The sequence below is a fragment of the Gossypium hirsutum genome, chromosome D07 (assembly GCF_007990345.1).
Source record: "Gossypium hirsutum isolate 1008001.06 chromosome D07, Gossypium_hirsutum_v2.1, whole genome shotgun sequence".
Lineage (NCBI taxonomy): Eukaryota > Viridiplantae > Streptophyta > Magnoliopsida > Malvales > Malvaceae > Gossypium > Gossypium hirsutum.
Window position 1 is genome coordinate 46,674,630 of NC_053443.1, and position 18,076 is coordinate 46,692,705.

Consider the following 18,076-nt stretch of genomic DNA (forward strand, 5'->3'; position numbering starts at 1 on the left):
CTTTCACAAACAGTGTAAATTAAGTGCAAAATTAAACATAGAATCTAGAAACATGAATCCTCTAAATCATAATACCTTTATTTGATAGTTTGGGTCCTAGAAATCTGAGGAGTAACATCTCTTTCACACCACGTTTGGTTGAGGGGAATGAAATAAGGTTGTAATGGAATAGAATTGTAATGTAATAGAGCTGTAATCAGTAATTCAGTTGTTTGGTTGAATGGAATGGAATAGAGTTGTAATAGTATTCTTGTGTTTGATTGAATGGAATAGATATTGTAATAGCATAAGGAAAATACTTAAATGACTAGAATACCCTTAGCAAAAATTTTTTTAAGTAGATGATTATTGTTATTGTTATTAAATTTTAATAGGATTATTATTAAACATAATTTTATAATAATAACTAATTTAATCATATTTTAATATAATAATTATTAAATATAATTTAATAAAAATAATATATAATTTAATAACATTCTTAATATAATTTGGTTCATCTATAAGGAAGGATGTACTTTTGAGATTTTGTGAGGGGAATCTATGAAGATCAGCCCTTGACAAATGTTACCCTCTCATCCCCCACACACTTAACTTTTGTCATATGGGTGATTCTAGCCATCAAATTTGACACAATTTCTTTTACCAAATCAATTGCCTCATCTCACTACATGCCTAATACGAAGGAAAAAAAAAACATAATCTCATGGGATCATTGTTGCCAAAATTACAAATATTGATCCAAAAACCATTTATATATATAATATCAAACATCTATACACCAAAAAAACCTCAGCAAGTAGACCCTATTTTAACTTCTCTATATATTTTTCCCCAACCCATTAACATCAACTCCAAAAATATTCCCCTAAAATATCAGAAAAGAAAAAGCGCTCTATTGCTGCCATTGATGTATCTTCAATCTGAATCACTTTCCATACTCCCCATGACCCTTAATCATCTTGGTCTATGTATCATGCCAAAACCCCACATAAAAAACATGAATAATAACAAAAAAAAAATTATTGCATTGTAGGAAATGTAAAAGAAGAGAAACCAAATCATATGTTACCTTCTTAGAACTCTTCTTTTCCCTAACTTCATATCTTTATTGGCATATACCAGTCAACCATGCCCCAGGGCTCACCAGCTACCACCATAACCTACCAATACATGTCAAATTTACACAAAAAAATATATATGAAGCTTACATATATGCTTCAAATACATCAATGTTTACTTACAAAACTAAACTAAACTATGCTTCAACAAAACGAACCAAGTTGCTATTTTTAGGTCTTATTTTGACAATAGTTGAAAGAGAGCAGATAAGAGTTGTATGATCAGTTGTGATGCTCATGAAATTATATGTACACCAAGTTAAAAAAGTTCAGCTAAAAACTATAGCAATCTAGCTAGCATTGAGCAATATGTAACCCTATATACATGTTTGTAATGATTTTATGATCAAGAAAAGCCAAAAAAAAACTTACCAAAAAAAGGAAAGTCCAAATCAAAAGAAGAATCCAAAGGGAAATCACTTATGCACTGCAAATGAATAAAATGAAACATTACAAGCTAACAGAGAAATGAGTATTCTAACAAGATTTCATAAACTTATCCAACACTTCAAAAAATGATAGTTTCCAGTTCGCTAAATTCAGGGTACTGAATATTTTATAACGCCAATGATTTGAGATATGAAACCCATAAATTTACAAAGACATCATACCATTAAAGTAACAAGAATCAGCAAATAGTGTTACTAAGATCATATTTGGAGAAACTTCGAGGATTAACTCTGTTGATAAGATAAATTTTCTAGCTAAGGCAATTGTAAAGAGATAACACCTCTTATAATATAAAAGAAACAATAATAATACATTGAGATTTATACCAATTAGTACAAAATTTTTAAAGCAATCATGAAAGGAAAAGTAACACGATACGCACAATTGTACTCAGTCCATCCAATAGTCTAATTTTCCAAATCATACAAAACCAGCTTGTTGGAAAGCACTAAATTTGTAGGCAACAAAACAAAGTTCCATGGAAAATTTAAATTACCCTAATTTCAGCAAATACTATTGCAACTTACGGTCTAATAAAATCAATGCTACACGATACACACTCAAGAATTCCATTTAGTATTCATTTGGATTTGATGAGTAAAACCTTTTTAATCCAAGTTATAAAAATAACCAATCTTTTAGGACAACCTAAAAAAACATGTCTGGAAAAGGACAATAGAAAATGGTAAAAAGGTATTTTTAATGATAATTTAAAAGAATAATCAACAATAACAGAAGACATAAATATACCATTATTTTCAATAAAAACATCAGTATAAACCTTGCAGAGTAGCTAGGACAATATCGCAGGTAATTATTAAAGTATACCTTAGGTATCCGAATTAAAGTTATGAGTATCACGACCAGAACAATATAGATCCTATGGAAATTACATCAATATACAAACTACAACAAGAACAAAAACATGTGGAAACAAGTGCACCAATGTAGTAATTTTGAAATAATATTTTTCACCTTCCAATTGAGCCTATAAGGTGTGAATTTCATGAAAAAGTTCTACAATAGAATATAAAAAATAGCAAAAGGTAGAGAATTCAATGAACTAAAGAAAGTTCTTTCTCATTCTATATTCTCTTGCAACTGTTAGAAACCACAATATGTATCTATTGTTGATAAATAAGTCCATCACTTTTAACATTGATTTTTACAAACTTTTTGGAGCCATTATTGATAAATAAGTCCATCACTTTTAATCTGTTATTTCCTTATAAGCTAACACTTGTTTTGGGGAGCCCATTTCATTTGTAGCTTCTATATGCACTTTTAATAAACTATCAAAAGTAATTGGAACAATAGCATAGTCCATTGAGAAGGCCTATAGAAATTGTAATTGTGCCAATGATAACCATTCATGGCAAGCTATTATATTGCAAACCAAAATATTTGCTTAAGGATCACAAAAGCAAACTGATTTTCAGTTGTTGTGGAAATCATACCAAAGAACTCAAATTAATCAAATTCGGTATAACACTCCAAAAACCAAAAGAAAGATGAAAAACCCCAACAAGAATCAAACATATCATTTTTTTTTCAACAAGAATTAAACATATTGGCAACATTAGTAACCAAATTCCCAAAGTCAATTAAGTTGTGTGATCCAATTAAAGAGTTGAAAGAATGATAGATTAATTGAGCAAGAATTAAAGAAATTTTAATTAAAGAATCAAAGTCAATCAACATTTCTTCAATCGATAAACATGAAACCCATAAAATCAAAATCGAAATTGAAAAAAAAAATCTATTAAGACATAGATACCTCGTTAATTTGACAATCGGAGGTTAACTGATCATTCACTGCAAAAAGAAGAAGAATGTTACGGAACAAAATTAAGAGTAAAGGAAGAAGAAAAGAATTTGAAGAAGAGAGGAGAATTTAGGAGAATTCAGAGATTTGGGAAATTTTCATGTATATTCAACATAACCCTATAACCATGCAATGCATTCAATATAAATAAAACAAATAAACAAACAGAATGACGTGGACCATTCTGTTAAAAACAAAAACGCAAAACGCCACGTATGACTAATTCCCAAAACTCCCCGTTTCACTTAATCTTCGCAAATGTCTCCTGCTAACTTTTCTGCTCATAACAATATTCCTTTCCCAAAAAACAGCCTTGTCCTCAAGGCTGAAAATGAGGACATTTGGCTTGGATTGCAGTCAAAGACTCCCACGTCGCATCTTCTGGAAAAGAGTTAGCCCACTCTACCAACACTTTGGTCACAGCTTGACTTCCTTTCTTAACCATCCTCCGTTCAACAATGCGAACTGGCTCTTTTGGTAAACTCCTCTCCGAGCGATGCTTGTCAGCAGATTTATCACATTGATTCTTTGAGAAACCAAATATAACCGCAGGTAATAGTGACTTCTTTGAAAGCTTGTCAATAAGCATCAACCAAGTTGTTCTCCTAGATCCCCAACTATTCTGGCCACCTCCATTACTTTGATTCCCCCAACCAGTTCCAGTATAATTCCCAAAATTTTGGGGACCAGAATGCTTATTTTGCTTCCCTCGATTAAAATGTTCACGTTTCTGACCTCTAGCCCCATTCTGAACTTGCCGTTTCATAAGTTCAGATGAACGAAATCCTCCCAACCACATAAAGCACCACTCTGCAGGTGTTTTCCACATATCAGATAGCATGTGAAATACATCTGCCTTGGCACCAATGCTCGTGTTCAAGGCACGTGCGCCCTTCTGGTACATGAACTGTCCTGTATCCAAACACCCCGTTCCACTTGAAACTATCGCTGTTGCACCCATGCTCGTGTTCAAGGCGCCATAGTGCAAGGTATTAGCAACAACACCAACATTGTTGGATTTTAAACTAAAAATGGAGCCTTGTTGTTTCAAGTTGACCAGCTCCCTGATCGGATCCCCAAACGGCCCACATCCAAAACGATCTTGGAGGCTCTTTATATACGCCGACCAAGTCGGCATTTGCAAGCCTCCGTTCCTCTGCGAATAGAAATGATGCCATTCCAGAGCACGCCCTCCCAGGTTTAGCATTACCAGTCGGATCTTGTTAGCATCTGGAGTACCATCGGCCTCAAAGAACTGTTCCAATTTAGTCCACCATCCCCTGAAATCAGTGCCATCAAACCTGGGCCATTCCAGTCTGTTACCTTTCCCCGAAGCTCCCAAAGTAATTGGTTGCTCTCTCAAATGCACACTGCCTCTTGCAGCAACGGACGGATCCGTCTGCATCTGATGTGGACCAGAATCTTTTGGTAGGAACCCAGGAGGAGCTCCCAAGATTCCTTTTCCCTTGTCAACAGCAGCAACTGTAGGATTTCCCGACGGGCCTGTCGCCGGAGGTCCAAAATACTGGCCCGGCAACGCCTGCAAGTTTCCTCGACGCTCAACTTTGAACACCTGAAGTCAAGTTTCCATTTTGGTCTCCTGACGCGCGATTTTCTCTCGGATTTTTGAAATTTCCTGCTGCATACTGCCCACTTCTTTCTGCCACCACGTCAAGACACCATCGCCGGCCATTTAAAAGGGATCGAGAAAACTCTGATACCTTTGTTACGGAACAAAATTAAGAGTAAAGGAAGAAGAAAAGAATTTGAAGAAGAGAGGAGAATTTAGGAGAATTCAGAGATTTGGGAAATTTTCATGTATATTCAACATAACCCTGTAACCATGCATTCAATATAAAAAAAAACAAACAAACAGAATGACGTGGACCATTCTGTTAAAAACAAAAACGCAAAACGCCCCGTATGACTAATTCCCAAAACTCCCCGTTTCACTTAATCTTCGCAAATGTCTCCTGCTAACTTTTCTGCTCATAACAAAGAAGCACAATTCACCATTTTTTCATATCAAATCTAACTATAAAATGAAGGGAAACTAATGAAATCCTTTGCAGTTTTATACCAATAGGTCTTGATTCTTGAAGTGAAAATTACATTTAAAAAATGGTACCCAAAAAAAGGAAAAGAAACCTAGGAATGAGCTGAGAAAGTTTGAAGAAGATGAGAAAAAAGGGATAAAAAAAGAAGAAGCTTAAACCAGCATGGGCTATGGGTTGGTTGACAAGAATCTGAAAAAGAAAAGAATACTCCCCATTTATTTTTTGTGTTGATGAATAAAAAGAAGAAATTAAAGAAGGGAATTTGGGGATTTACCCAGTGAATAAAATGGGTATTGAAGGATGGAAACAAGCATCGACGACGAAAGCAAGGTGGTCTAAGATTCAAACAAAAAATACGAAATACAAAGAAAATGAACAGAAAATTACTCGATAATGGCAAGTAGATTTTGCCTCCAACTTTGTTACTCACTGTAACAAGAGCATCCAGAGAAAATGAAGAAGGCATATGAAAGGGGATTTTTGTTTTTAAAAGTAGAAGGTTATTACAGATGGCAAAGAACAGCCAATTTAGAGCCCTATTTATTGAATGGGTATTCAGTGCTCACCCGTAATAGAGGCCCACGTGGAATGAGGATTCGGCAGTAAAAAATGAACCAAACAAAGGAAATATTGTTTAAGATTTAATAAGAGCTGAACCGAATCCTTATTCACGCCAACCAAACGTGCCGTCAATTTCTTCAATTAGCTCCGTTCCTCAAGTAACCTGCTTCTCATTTTTTTTAGTTACAACTTTATTCATTATTTATCGTGTTTTAGGGTCATTCTCTTGATTTTTGTTCAAAATTCTTGAAAGAACCTTCTAGTAGTTGGGTAACTCCATAATTATATGGTCCTCTTGAGCCATTTAATGGAAGATAAATTTTGTAATTTGGTTTGTATGTAGTATTAAATGTATAAAACATAAGCCTCAATTTACAGCTTTCTTCTTCTTTTTAGTTCCAATTCCAAAATTAACTTATACCGATATGAATGTTGATTTACTGTGATCTTAGAAATTTCAGTGTTATGGAGGGGCTTCTAACATTGGTTAAGAGATTTCATTCTATCCAATTAAATTATTTTTATATTCATTTCATTCTATTACATTTCAACGAAGTAACGTAGTAAAGGTGGTGCTATTGCAACAATTTCTCAATCAATATTTTGTTACTTAGGATTGATATGGCCTCATCGATTTTCTAATAAGTTTTAATGACTTCATTAATTTTTCCAAATAATTTGAAAACTATTAACTAAAAAGTAAAATAAAAGTAAAGGTTTGTTTCGGATTATATTTTAATCATTTATATTTAAAATGTTACGTTTGTTATCGTTTTGTTACGAAATAGTCACTCTGTCGTTAAACTCTAGTACCTCCCTAACGACAATCTTACATGACAGTTCAAATGAGCTTTAAATGCCAGCTTGAATCTCCAATTAGTTTTTTTAGTCAAAATGGAAAAGAAAAAGGAGACAAACGGTTTCTTTTTTTTCAGTTCAAGGTGTAATTAATTTAAAATTTTTAATTAATTAAAAACTTATTCTCGTCTCAGTTGGACATCTAAGTCGGCATTTTAAACCCATTTGAACTGCCACGTAGGATTGCCGTTAGAGAGGTAATGAAGCTTAACGACAGAGTGACCACTTCGTAACAAAACAACAACGTAAGTGAGTAAAGCGTAACATTTCAAACATAAATTACTAAAATATAATCCGAGGCAAACAAAAATAACTATTTTTATAGTTAGCCTAAAAGTAATTTATTTGGTAAACTCAGCATCTAATTTAAATTATATTTTAATTAAAAATTAGACTTTAATCACTCAACCATCAAGAATGGTTAACAATTGGGTATATCATCATTTCAGAAAATTTTAGATCAAATTGCAAACTAAGCCCTCTACGTTTTCTTTTTGAACACTTTAATTCCATTTTCTTTCATCTCCTTTCTTTCTTCTTCTCCCTAGCCAAAAGAACTAAATTGCTCACCTTCTGTGAAAAGAATAGTAACGTTTTTACCTTTGGAAAAGATTAAAAAAAAAAAAGAACCCCAAAAGACACTATGAGCAAGGCAGAAGAAGAGCCCATTAGAGAGATCATGACCGACGAGGAGATGAATAATTTGGCCACAGAATTAGTCTCTTTGTTGGAAAATTTGCCTGAAAACATTTCTAACTTTCTTAAAGAACACTGTTCTTCTGGCGGTGGTCAAATGGATGGGGAACCGATTGACATTGATGTGGATACTCTAAGTAATGAAACATTATACAAATTGCGTAAACTTTTGGATGATTATTTGCTGGAGAAGCAGGCAAAGCAAACAAAATCTGAGTCCAGAGAAAAGGAGGTATTCTTCTTATGCATGGCATCTATGTCATCCTTTTGATATTGGTGCCTTTCCTTTTTCTTTTATCCAAAATGCAAGATTGGCATTTATGATTTTATTGCCTTGTCTTTTTCCGTTGTTGTAGCTTCTTGACGAGTCAGGGTTTAGCAATTTATCAATCCAGTCAAGTAAAGGTAATTTACTGACAAAATCATGACGGAAACTGATATTTCTTCTTTTTCTTGCTAGGTAGTGATCAAGTTGACGAGGTCGTAGATATAGTTGGTAGCAGTTACTTTCTACTAAAAGAAAAATAAAAGGAAAGGTTAAATTGCTCAAAAAGAAAATAATAGGGATTAATTTTGAAATTTTACCTAAACTTTTCGTCTGTTAAATTATCAGATTTTTTTTTAAAATTTCAATAGTAATATTGCTAAAAGTGAAGAAAAAAAATTGAGGGCAAAGGGTACTCTCTCACTCTACTCATTTCCCTTTGCTTAACAGAGCAGAGATTTTTTTCTCTAATCCGAAATCTGAAATCTCAATCTAAAGCAGGAATGGAGGCTTCTTCTGTCACTGAAAATTCTTCCACTGGCAATGACCACGAGCAAGAGCCTGTTTTGAATCATGGGTGGGTTTTTTTTTTTTGGATTTTTTTCTTTATTTGTTATTTTTTTGTTACTGGGTTGTCGAATTCTTCTACTGACTGAATGATGGACTACATTTTGTTGTGATTTTAGAGGCACGGAGTCGAACCCTGAGACTGATCGAGAAGAAGAACTAGACGGAGAAGAAGTTAGGCGCGTATTGCAAGTTAGTGCCGCTACTGGGAAATTTTGGTATGGGAATTTTCTTTTTCCTTGATTTGTATTTACTTATGAGTTTGGTATTTTCATATCTTTCAATGTCGTAAACCCATGAAAACTTCTTGCTGATTCATACAAATTTAGTAGGGGTTGGCCACTCTGATTCCCTTTTTCTTTATTAACTTCAACAAAGAAAAAAAAATAAAAAAAGCCACCCCTTGTTTCATGGAAGAACACTTCTTCAGATTGATAGGTTCTCTTAGCCAGCAACTTCAGAAGTTTTGTATATAAAAAATGTGTTCTTCCCTTGTCGTGCTTAAGTTTGTTTCTGTCTCTAGAATCACGTGATAGAAAGGAAGATTAGATAATCTCATAACTTGATACTTGTGATACTTTACTTAATTTTGGCTGGCATTTGTTGTCTATAGCTGTTATGGGAATATGAAAGAGAATAAATACAGATTTTAGTGTAATTCTTGTTTTCTGTATTTAATGCAGGCATAATTGGGATAAGCTGAAGAGCATGCTATCCTTTCAGTTGAAACTGGTTATTTTCATGTTCTCTATCTCTTTGACAATAATATATAATTGTTTTGGATTTTACAGCTTAACTTAGGCCTGTAATAGATTTATTGCTCTTTTTTATTATTATGAAATCTGATAGTTTCTTTTTGGGCAGTATTTCTTCATTTAGATTAGACCCTTACTTATTTCACTAATGCATCATAAAGGTTTTATCAGAGTATCCTGAGGCAAAAATGGCGATTGAGCAACAAAATGCTTCACTAGGTGAAACTAACCTAGAGTTGGTTACACGGCTAAATGAAGGTACTTTCCACACTATGTTTTCTTTTATGTATCCAAAATGTGAACAAAAAGGTTGGTATTAAAGTGTCCATGTGATCTTTGGAGGAAAAATAAACTTAGCAACATTGCTTATGAGGAAATATGAGCATGCTAGCAGTACATGAATTTATGCTCAAGTATTGCATTTGCTCTTTTACTTGAGCTCGGATGCAAACAAGAAATCAATGACAGTAGCCCTTTTTGATAGAGCAGCAAACTTTTTATGAAATAAAAAACACGGAACATTCATTAGAATATGAGAAGAGTTTTGCAAGAACAATCAGAGAGGAAATGAAGGGAAATGTTAAAGTTAAAATAAGTACTTTTAAGTTAATTCATGAATGTCTTCCTCTGGTTACTTGAGTATGATTTAGGAGATTAAAGGATAAGACGTATGATCCAAGGACGTGGTCATCTTGCTTCTTGTTGGTTTTCGAAATTACTTTAGTGTAAGAAGTTAGAAACTAGTTCATATTTGGAAGTTCTTTTTTATTTTTGTTGGAGAGTTATCGAGGTTTGGTGTACTTTTATTATTGTTCCGGTTTGAGAACCTCTGTTTTTTTTTTTTTTTTTTAAATTTATATTACCATCGTTTATCATTTCTTACAATTTCAGTTTAGCTGCTGCATTAAGCCACAAGTTCTCTTTACTTTTATCTGTGTTGGGGACCAAGATCATCAAAAAGTGCCTAAATAACCCCATTCTTATATCTTCCATTCTTACATTACTGCTTTCAATCTCTAAAATTACCCAGACATTCACAATTGCAATGGGTGGGCCTGTGTTTCTTGTTGCCAGATGTCAGTTTGTTGACAAGGTTGAAGTCGCAGTTTGAGCTGCTGTGCTTCTGATGATATTCATAAGGATGCCTTTAAATATTTCTCTCATTCTATTCTTAGCTGAAAAATAGCAAGAGTATTCTTGTAGACGCATGTTAATTTCCTCTTTATTTAGTGACTCCCCCAGGAGGTATTACCTAATGTTATAAGGGATGGAAGTGTACTAAGTGGTGGTTGCACTGGAGTCAAATTCTGGATTATAGGTGATTAAGTAAAGAATAGTTTGATCTCTCTCTCCAGCTTTTTGAAAATAGAAAATAATAATTCTTTTGTCTTTTAGATGTTTTAACTCCCATTTTTCAGTTAGATCAAGTGTTAACTACTAGGTTTTCAGCAGTTCCTATTACCTTTAATAAATATTGAATAACTACCTCCCACAACTAAGGGGTAAAGTGGTCATGTTGGAGTCACAAGAAGGAGCAATGGTAATAGCTAACATGCATATTTGTATTTATGGTGGGATGGATGAGAAACAATAATTGAAAGCCGAGATGATTCTTGTATTTTGCATTTTTGGTAAATTTTGTGTAGTAAAATTTGCATTTAGAGTCCATTTGATTATGTGAAGCAATTTTTTATTTGTGATTTGTAGTTTCATCTTGTTCTAGAATTCATTTTTTCCCTTTGCAGAGCTTCATTCTTTTATTGAGGGCCCACCATTTACCCTTCAAAGACTCTGTGAGGTGATTTCTTTGTATTATATTCCTTAAGTTTTACCACAGTTTGATGATATAGTTTCTATTTTTCTCATTCTTCATTTACTTCTTTAATAATCTTTTTACTATTATTTTAGTTCTTCCTAGGTTGGTTTTGTTTATTTGCATTTAGTACTTTTTTATCTTTGGGTATAGCTATAGTGTTAAACTACTAACTAAACTGATTAGCAATAAGTGGATAATTGATGGAGGCTAAGATATGGTACCCTCTTCCATCGAGAGCCATGATTCCCTAACTAACTCAGTATCTTTAATGGCTCAGCAGTATCTCAAATCACAATAGCCATAATGCTGAAATATCTCTCACAATGATATGTAATTTAATAGAAAGAGTGCATGAATATTTATGGCCACCTAATCCTAAAAGAACTAGAACTCCTATTCAAGTAGGCTTTTGAAAATACATGAATCAACAAAAAAATTATCAAAGTAAACTTAAAATAAAGCTTAATAGGATGGGGAAAACCAAGTAAGATACTAAACCCTAGCATAAAAGTAAATATTGCATAAACTTTCTTTACAGTTTTTTTTCCTCTTTTGAATAAGATCTTTATACTAATGCTAGATTTACAGTTCTTTATTTATCTTAATTAGCATACCATCAATTTCTCCATCTTTTGGATAATAGAACCAATATGCCAGTATGCTTGTTTATAGTCTGTTGATTTACAGCGTTCACTTATTTTGTGCAAATGTTATGCTCAACAGATCCTACTGGATGCAAGAAGCATCTATCCAAAACTATCGAAGCTTGCCCTAGCACTAGAAAAGGTATGGTAATATAAATTTCCTATTATTTAGTTACACATTCATCGGAAGCTTCAGAGATTTGAATTGTGTTAATTCCAATGAGAGCAAATCTTGGACCTTCTATAAATGATGATAGAGTTTTTTATTTTCAGTTTGTTTGGTCATGCCTATAACTCTTTAAATTTATCCAGTGTTGTCTTTATGGAGGATTTAGATATGCCGGTCAAGAGAATAAGTTTTCTAGGATTTTATTTTACCCTTTCTATTGTATTGTTTACACATATTTAGGCTGGTTTAGCTCATTTAGGTTATACGGCTTAACTCATCAGGGTAGTGTCCCTAATCGAACGAGTGGATATACACTTATTTCCCAAGGAGAGAATGTTCCATTAACTAGTCAAATAGGCTAAACCAGCTCTCTAGCTTTCAATGGTGGCAGTAATTTTGGATGGAGTAAAGAAGAAAGGCTAGTTTGTCAAGTCAGTTGAAGCCTTTGGGCAGGCCAGGATAGAAAGGTCTAAAGAAGGGGGTTTGGCCAGCCAACCCTACTCGTCTTTCTCAGCTTGTCACAAGGCCATTACTCTCTTCTCTTAAGATATGTTTGATGGGATTTGTAGTGCCGCTGCTTATTTGCCCATCCAACACAGGACTATGGTTCTCCTCCTGAAAGACATTAATTGGTAAAGTGCTTTGTTTCTTTTCGAAATATAAGGGTTTTAGATATAAATGTTGTGTCCTTCATTTTATTAGAGTTTTCAGTTGAGTTATATATACACCTGTTGTTTCTTCTACATTGCTCTAAATGCTGCAGTCTAGCTCTGGTTTCTCCTCTAAATCTCTACTCCACTACGTCAAATCCAAATCAATTTGTGGTACTGTTTCCTTTGATAAGTTGTCATTGTCGTATGCTTCATGGATGGTTTCCAAATAGTTGAATATGATTTTAATAGAAGAAAAACACTGAAGAAATTGGAAATTCAAAGGATATTAGAAATTTGATATGGGCTTTCTGTGATCAAAGATTCAATGAAGTACAAAGTTACTTTAAACCAGCTAGTCAATGATTTTTAATTTTTTCACCACTTGTCCATTTTCAGTTTTTCCACTTTTAGTGCCAAAGTCATGATTCAACTTTTCATACTTTGTAGAATTTGCTGGTAACCTCCACATTGACAGTCTGCACCGAACCATACCCAGAAATGATGCCAAATCCGGAACCAGAAAAGGCAACTGAGGAAGCTCCACTACAGTCTAATTCAGTCCAAAATGGGGTTGAATCTATGGTGGGAGATAGGGATGAGATAATGACTGAGGTTGAGGCTGATATTGAAGAGATGACTATTGACGTGGATGCCTTCCAAGAGATGGTGGGACCATCAGAAGCAAATTCCACAGCAGCTGAGAATTCTTAGGTCGATAAACACCTTAAAAGCTGAAAGTTTTTGGACCCGCATGTTGCTCATATACAAGTACACTAGAAAAAACTGCTTATTTCTTGAATGGTGACTACTTTGTTGCATTTATGTTACAATTTTGGAGAAACCTTGAGGAAGAAAGCAACAAAGGGTCTCAGATTTTGGTCCTTGAGGGGTTGAAACAAATATTTTCCTTTTGAGATATCTCCATGGATGCTGTATTTGTAAGATTGTCAACATGTCACAATGTCTTGTTGGCCACTGTAACAGTGACCATTTTAGCTTGTCAGTATTTTAATAGTTAGTTTGTTGTTGTGGCATGGTAGTTTGACACTCAATGATAATAAGCTCATTTATTGTGGTGATTCGACCGACTTGATGCCCTTTAATTTTCTGAATTTTCAATCTTTACTAGGAAGCACAATAATATGTCTTTGGCCCTCTTCATACGTGTCTCACCCGGTCTACCCCAACGCTTTGTTTCCATGCCTTGATCATTTCTTCAATTTTCTTTTTCCAATCAAAGAACACCCCCGAGGCTGGACTACATTCAACACTCCTGCTCCGTACGCTTAGTACTGATGTAACGATTGATATCAGCAGCCAACAAAGACACAGCCGAGGATGGAGGTGCATCAAACGTACTAAGCCTATTAAGCTCTGCTGAACCGACTCCTGACAACAAATCCGCAACCTTATTGTGCTCACGTCCAATGTACCTCAAACGAACATCCGCTGTCCCAGGCAAGTTTCAGACCCTCGTACAGAGCCCTTTCTTCCACATGAAAAGCTAAGGACACCCCAACACCCACGGAGAAGCCTACAACACAGTCGATTAAAATCAATAGAACTGCTGTTCATTCGAGCCGACAGCGAACCGTTGACATTAACCTTCACCCATTGGTTGAAATGAAATATTTCCAATTTTTTTGGGTTCAACTGTCTTAAAAGTTATCCAAAAATCAATTTTGAATGATAAAATTCAATTTAAACAATGCAGGGCCTATCTAAACCATGGTTAGTATAAATTTGTATATAAGCACGTCATAAAATCTTTAATGTCAATGTTCTTCAGATCAGGTTGGTTGATTCGGGAATTATAGTTAGATTGATTTGACTAGTGATATATAATCAGAAATAAAATAAGTTGTTGTTATCGGTAAAAAAACATTTGTTTAACCAGCTGTAATTGTTCAAGAAATAATATTTGATACACAATTAGTGCAAGAATTCTATACCCATCAATGAATCACAATTTAACACAACATTAATGAGCAAAACATTAAAGAATTGAAGGACTTTTTAATAAATACTTAAAATTTTATTTAAACATAATTAATTATAATTCTCCTTTTATAATTTTCTCATCTTACTCCTTATGTATTGACTAAAAAGGAAAATGCTTTAGAGTTCATTCAATTTTAGAAAATTTATTGAAATGTATATGATTAAACTTTGGGTTTGGAATTAAAACTGAATTGAAGTGAAGAATCAATGGAAAAAGGGAGGTAATTATCTTAAACAATTCTTTTTTTTATTTTAAAGTCCGTAAGTTTTTTAAAAAAAACTCAATATGAATATTATTTTTTAAAAAAGTTTCTTTAGCAGAAGATTTATTGAAGCAAGGGAGTAAAAGAGTTTAAAGCTTCCATTAAAATATCAAAAAATAATTTTTTAGTAAAAAATGGGAGCTTAAATGAGATGTGGATGAATCCGTGTAGAGGTAAAAAGATTAAATAAATATATTAATTAAAAAAAAGCGGTTTTGGGTGTCGGAATGCTATTAGTAAAACAAAATTGCTACTAGAGGTAGCTGCTGAAGTGATAGCGCTAGCAAGTTTACTGGAAAACCCTAGAAACCAGCGGCTCTTTCTTCAATTTTCGCTTCTTTAGGCGGCGGTAACTCAGAGGTATGCTCTTCTGCCTCTAAATCTTCGATTCCATCTTCTTTGCCTTCTCTTCTCATCTCTGCCTTTCGATCTGTTATTGATGCTTAAAAAAATTTGGAGGATAATATGTCAACTTCACCTATGGATCTCGTTATTCATAAGAATTTACGATAATACATAGTTAATCCATAATAAAATTAGAAATAAATCTGCCTGATCTTTCCTTATTTCTGATCTTATCCGGATTGGGATTGGTATTGATATAATATGTTTGAGGTGGGATTTTAATTTTTGGTTATACTTATTATATATGGAAATAGCATTTCGTGATCATGAGTATTGCTAATTTACATGATTTCGATTGGATAATAATCAATTTAACGTGGCGCCTACGGATTCGCATAACTGACTAATATTACCCCGGCCTTCCCCCTCACCCCTTCTTTTAATCCAATAGGGGTTATTCTCTGAGCTATATCTGTGTTACTGTGTATATCTAATCTGACAGTTTTATGTATGAATACCCTGTTTCTCCATTTGCACCATTATCATTGCCTATGCACCAGGACATCTTTTATATGGACATGTGTTTGAATTTAGCACCAAGGGTTGAATAGTGGAAGGGTAGATGGAGGAGAGTGGAAAAGGGAAAAAAAAAACTTAAAAGAAAAATGATCAAAACAAATCTTAATCTAAATTGGAAAAAGGGAATTGGTATGAATCAGAGGTTGAACTGGTAATAATGGGTGGGACCGACTTGTGAATTGGTAGGAATAAGAGGTTGAACTGGTTTTTATTTCTTAAATATTTTTAATTTTATAATTTATTTAATAATTTATTTAATTGAACCAAACAATCCAGTTGTACCTGTCTAATCAGTCGGACTAGTTTGAGCAGTGATCCGGTTTTGAAAGCCCTGAAAATTAATAAAGTGGTGGGAGTAAAATTATGTAATTTTAAAATGTACTTTTTAATCTTAATATACAAGGGGTATAATTGTAAAACAATAAATGGTTTCGGTTTCATTATTCTCATTTTTCATTCATACCAACTTACCAAGCAGTGTGGGGAAAAAATGATAATCTATTTTCACTTTTTTCATCTTTATGAAGCAGCCTTTATTTTCTATCTTTCTTTACCAGCTAAAGCCTAATTGCATTTTCTTGTTGCCTCTCTCCTGTGTTAATCAAATAACTCAGCGTCTCAATGCCTTTTTTGTATGTGTTGTTTACAGGTCGTTTTCTTCTTCTTCACAAGACACAATGGCAGATGGTCATGAAACTGACAAGAACATCGAGATTTGGAAAATAAAAAAGCTAATCAAGGCACTAGAATCTGCCAGGGGAAATGGGACCAGCATGATATCTCTCATTATGCCTCCTCGTGATCAAATATCCCGTGTCACAAAGATGTTAGGTGATGAATTTGGAACTGCATCGAACATCAAAAGTAGGGTCAACCGTCAGTCTGTGTTGGCTGCCATTACTTCTGCTCAACAGAGGTTGAAGCTCTATAATAAGGTTCCCCCCAACGGGCTGGTGCTGTACACTGGGACAATTGTTACTGAAGATGGCAAGGAAAAGAAGGTGACAATTGACTTTGAACCTTTCAAACCTATAAATGCATCTTTGTACCTCTGTGATAACAAGTTCCATACTGAAGCTCTGAATGAGCTTTTAGAGTCTGATGACAAGTTTGGATTTATAGTCATGGATGGTAATGGCACGTTATTTGGTACGTTAAGTGGAAACACAAGAGAGGTACTTCATAAGTTCACTGTGGATCTACCAAAGAAGCATGGAAGAGGAGGACAGTCAGCCCTTCGATTTGCTCGTTTGAGAATGGAGAAACGGCACAACTATGTGAGAAAAACTGCAGAACTGGCCACCCAGTTCTTTATTAATCCTGCAACCAGTCAGCCCAATGTTGCTGGGCTGATACTGGCTGGTTCAGCTGACTTCAAGACTGAATTGAGTCAGTCAGACATGTTTGATCCTCGTTTACAAGCCAAGATTTTGAATGTTGTTGATGTGTCTTATGGAGGTGAAAACGGTTTTAATCAAGCTATTGAGTTGTCTGCTGAAATCTTGTCGAATGTGAAGTTTATACAAGAAAAGCGATTAATTGGAAAATACTTTGAGGAGATAAGCCAGGATACTGGAAAGTATGTGTTTGGCATAGATGATACGTTGAAGGCTCTGGAAATGGGTGCTGTAGAAACCCTTATTGTGTGGGAAAATCTAGAGATCAATAGGTACGTGCTAAAGCACAGTGCAACCGGAGAAATTATCATAAAACACCTGAATAAGGAGCAGGAGGCTGATCAGAGCAACTTCCGTGATCCTGAAACCTCTGCAGAGTTGGAAGTTCAAGAAAAAATGCCCTTACTCGAATGGTTTGCCAACGAGTACAAGCGCTTTGGTTGTTCTCTTGAATTCGTCACAAACAAATCCCAAGAAGGATCACAGTTTTGCAGAGGCTTCGGTGGCATTGGAGGTATCCTCCGCTATCAGCTTGACATAAGATCATTCGATGAGCTATCCGATGGAGAAGTTTACGAGGATTCTGACTGATAAAGCACTGCTTAAAGATGGCATGATGGCTTGAGAGCCTATAGAGCCCTGATGTAATGCTTCGTGTTTTTACTTATTTCACCTTTTAATTTCAAAAACTATAGACACTGTTGGTTTGGTTTTTGCTGAATTGTGCTGTCTCTGTCAATTGGATTGTGATTGCTTGTAATCAGGAACCGTTCATTGTTTTTTACTTCTTCGGTGTTCCATGCAACTGTTCATCTTGATCCTTTCTTGAAGTGAATTGGCCTCTGGAATTAGCGAATTGGCATGTACGGGTATGGAGATTACTAATATGATTAGGGGAGTATTAACAGTACGATTATGATAGTAGTGGCAAAATATTAAGGTTATGTTGCTCACAGCAGGTTTGGCTAACCATTTGGTTAAGGAGAATGCTACTAACAGCTTTAAGCAAAGCAACCGACCAGCTGTTATCAAAACTATCCAAATCAACCTAATA

At 34.5% G+C, this 18,076-nt stretch overlaps 3 protein-coding genes across 6 annotated transcripts; 2 read left to right on the forward strand and 1 right to left on the reverse strand.

Annotated features, from left to right (window-relative positions):
• Positions 1-736: 736 nt before the first annotated feature.
• On the reverse strand, positions 737-5,987 carry LOC107954828 (uncharacterized). 2 transcript variants are annotated; one of them, XR_001699704.2, is made up of 5 exons: positions 5,841-5,987; positions 3,349-3,386; positions 1,494-1,548; positions 1,073-1,163; positions 737-967 (listed from the first exon to the last, which is right to left on the reverse strand). XR_001699704.2 is itself a non-coding variant. In XM_016890511.2 (4 exons), exon 1 carries the CDS (start codon positions 4,799-4,801, stop codon positions 3,716-3,718), a length of 1,086 nt encoding a protein of 361 aa, XP_016746000.2. In that variant the 5' UTR covers positions 4,802-5,975; the 3' UTR covers positions 737-967; positions 1,073-1,163; positions 1,494-1,548; positions 3,349-3,715. The 2 variants fall into 2 exon arrangements, 1 of the variants encoding a protein (XP_016746000.2); XM_016890511.2 differs by having other exon boundaries at positions 3,349-5,975.
• A 1,336-nt stretch (positions 5,988-7,323) lies between these two features.
• On the forward strand, positions 7,324-13,516 carry LOC107954829 (transcription factor GTE8). 3 transcript variants are annotated; one of them, XM_041097757.1, is made up of 10 exons: positions 7,325-7,800; positions 7,925-7,973; positions 8,335-8,410; positions 8,520-8,618; positions 9,084-9,132; positions 9,317-9,413; positions 10,901-10,953; positions 11,695-11,757; positions 12,354-12,416; positions 12,885-12,958. In XM_041097757.1, exons 1-9 carry the CDS (start codon positions 7,516-7,518, stop codon positions 12,411-12,413), a joined length of 831 nt encoding a protein of 276 aa, XP_040953691.1. In that variant the 5' UTR covers positions 7,325-7,515; the 3' UTR covers positions 12,414-12,416; positions 12,885-12,958. The 3 variants fall into 3 exon arrangements, with proteins under 3 accessions (XP_040953690.1, XP_040953691.1, XP_040953689.1); XM_041097756.1 differs by lacking the exons at positions 12,354-12,416; positions 12,885-12,958 and adding an exon at positions 12,066-12,347 and having other exon boundaries at positions 7,324-7,800; XM_041097755.1 differs by lacking the exon at positions 12,354-12,416 and having other exon boundaries at positions 7,350-7,800; positions 12,885-13,516.
• A 1,120-nt stretch (positions 13,517-14,636) lies between these two features.
• On the forward strand, positions 14,637-17,806 carry LOC107954830 (eukaryotic peptide chain release factor subunit 1-3). Its single transcript, XM_016890514.2, has 2 exons — positions 14,637-15,061; positions 16,275-17,806. The coding sequence occupies exon 2, from the start codon at positions 16,303-16,305 to the stop codon at positions 17,611-17,613; it is 1,311 nt and encodes a 436-aa protein (XP_016746003.1). The 5' UTR covers positions 14,637-15,061; positions 16,275-16,302; the 3' UTR covers positions 17,614-17,806.
• The last annotated feature ends 270 nt before the right edge of the window (positions 17,807-18,076 follow it).

What these genes read in the sequence shown, in the direction of transcription:
- LOC107954830 (XM_016890514.2), top strand. Translation starts at nt 16,303, where the DNA reads ATGGCAGATGGTCATGAAACTGACAAGAACATCGAGATTTGGAAAATA.
- LOC107954829 (XM_041097755.1), top strand. Translation starts at nt 7,516, where the DNA reads ATGAGCAAGGCAGAAGAAGAGCCCATTAGAGAGATCATGACCGACGAG. An exon ending in GAGCCTGTTTTGAATCATGG is followed by an intron (nt 8,411 to 8,519) that starts GTGGGTTTTTTT and finishes TTGTGATTTTAG; the next exon opens with AGGCACGGAGTCGAACCCTG. An exon ending in TTGCCCTAGCACTAGAAAAG is followed by an intron (nt 11,758 to 12,884) that starts GTATGGTAATAT and finishes CATACTTTGTAG; the next exon opens with AATTTGCTGGTAACCTCCAC.
- LOC107954828 (XM_016890511.2), bottom strand. Translation starts at nt 4,801, where the DNA reads ATGCAGACGGATCCGTCCGTTGCTGCAAGAGGCAGTGTGCATTTGAGA.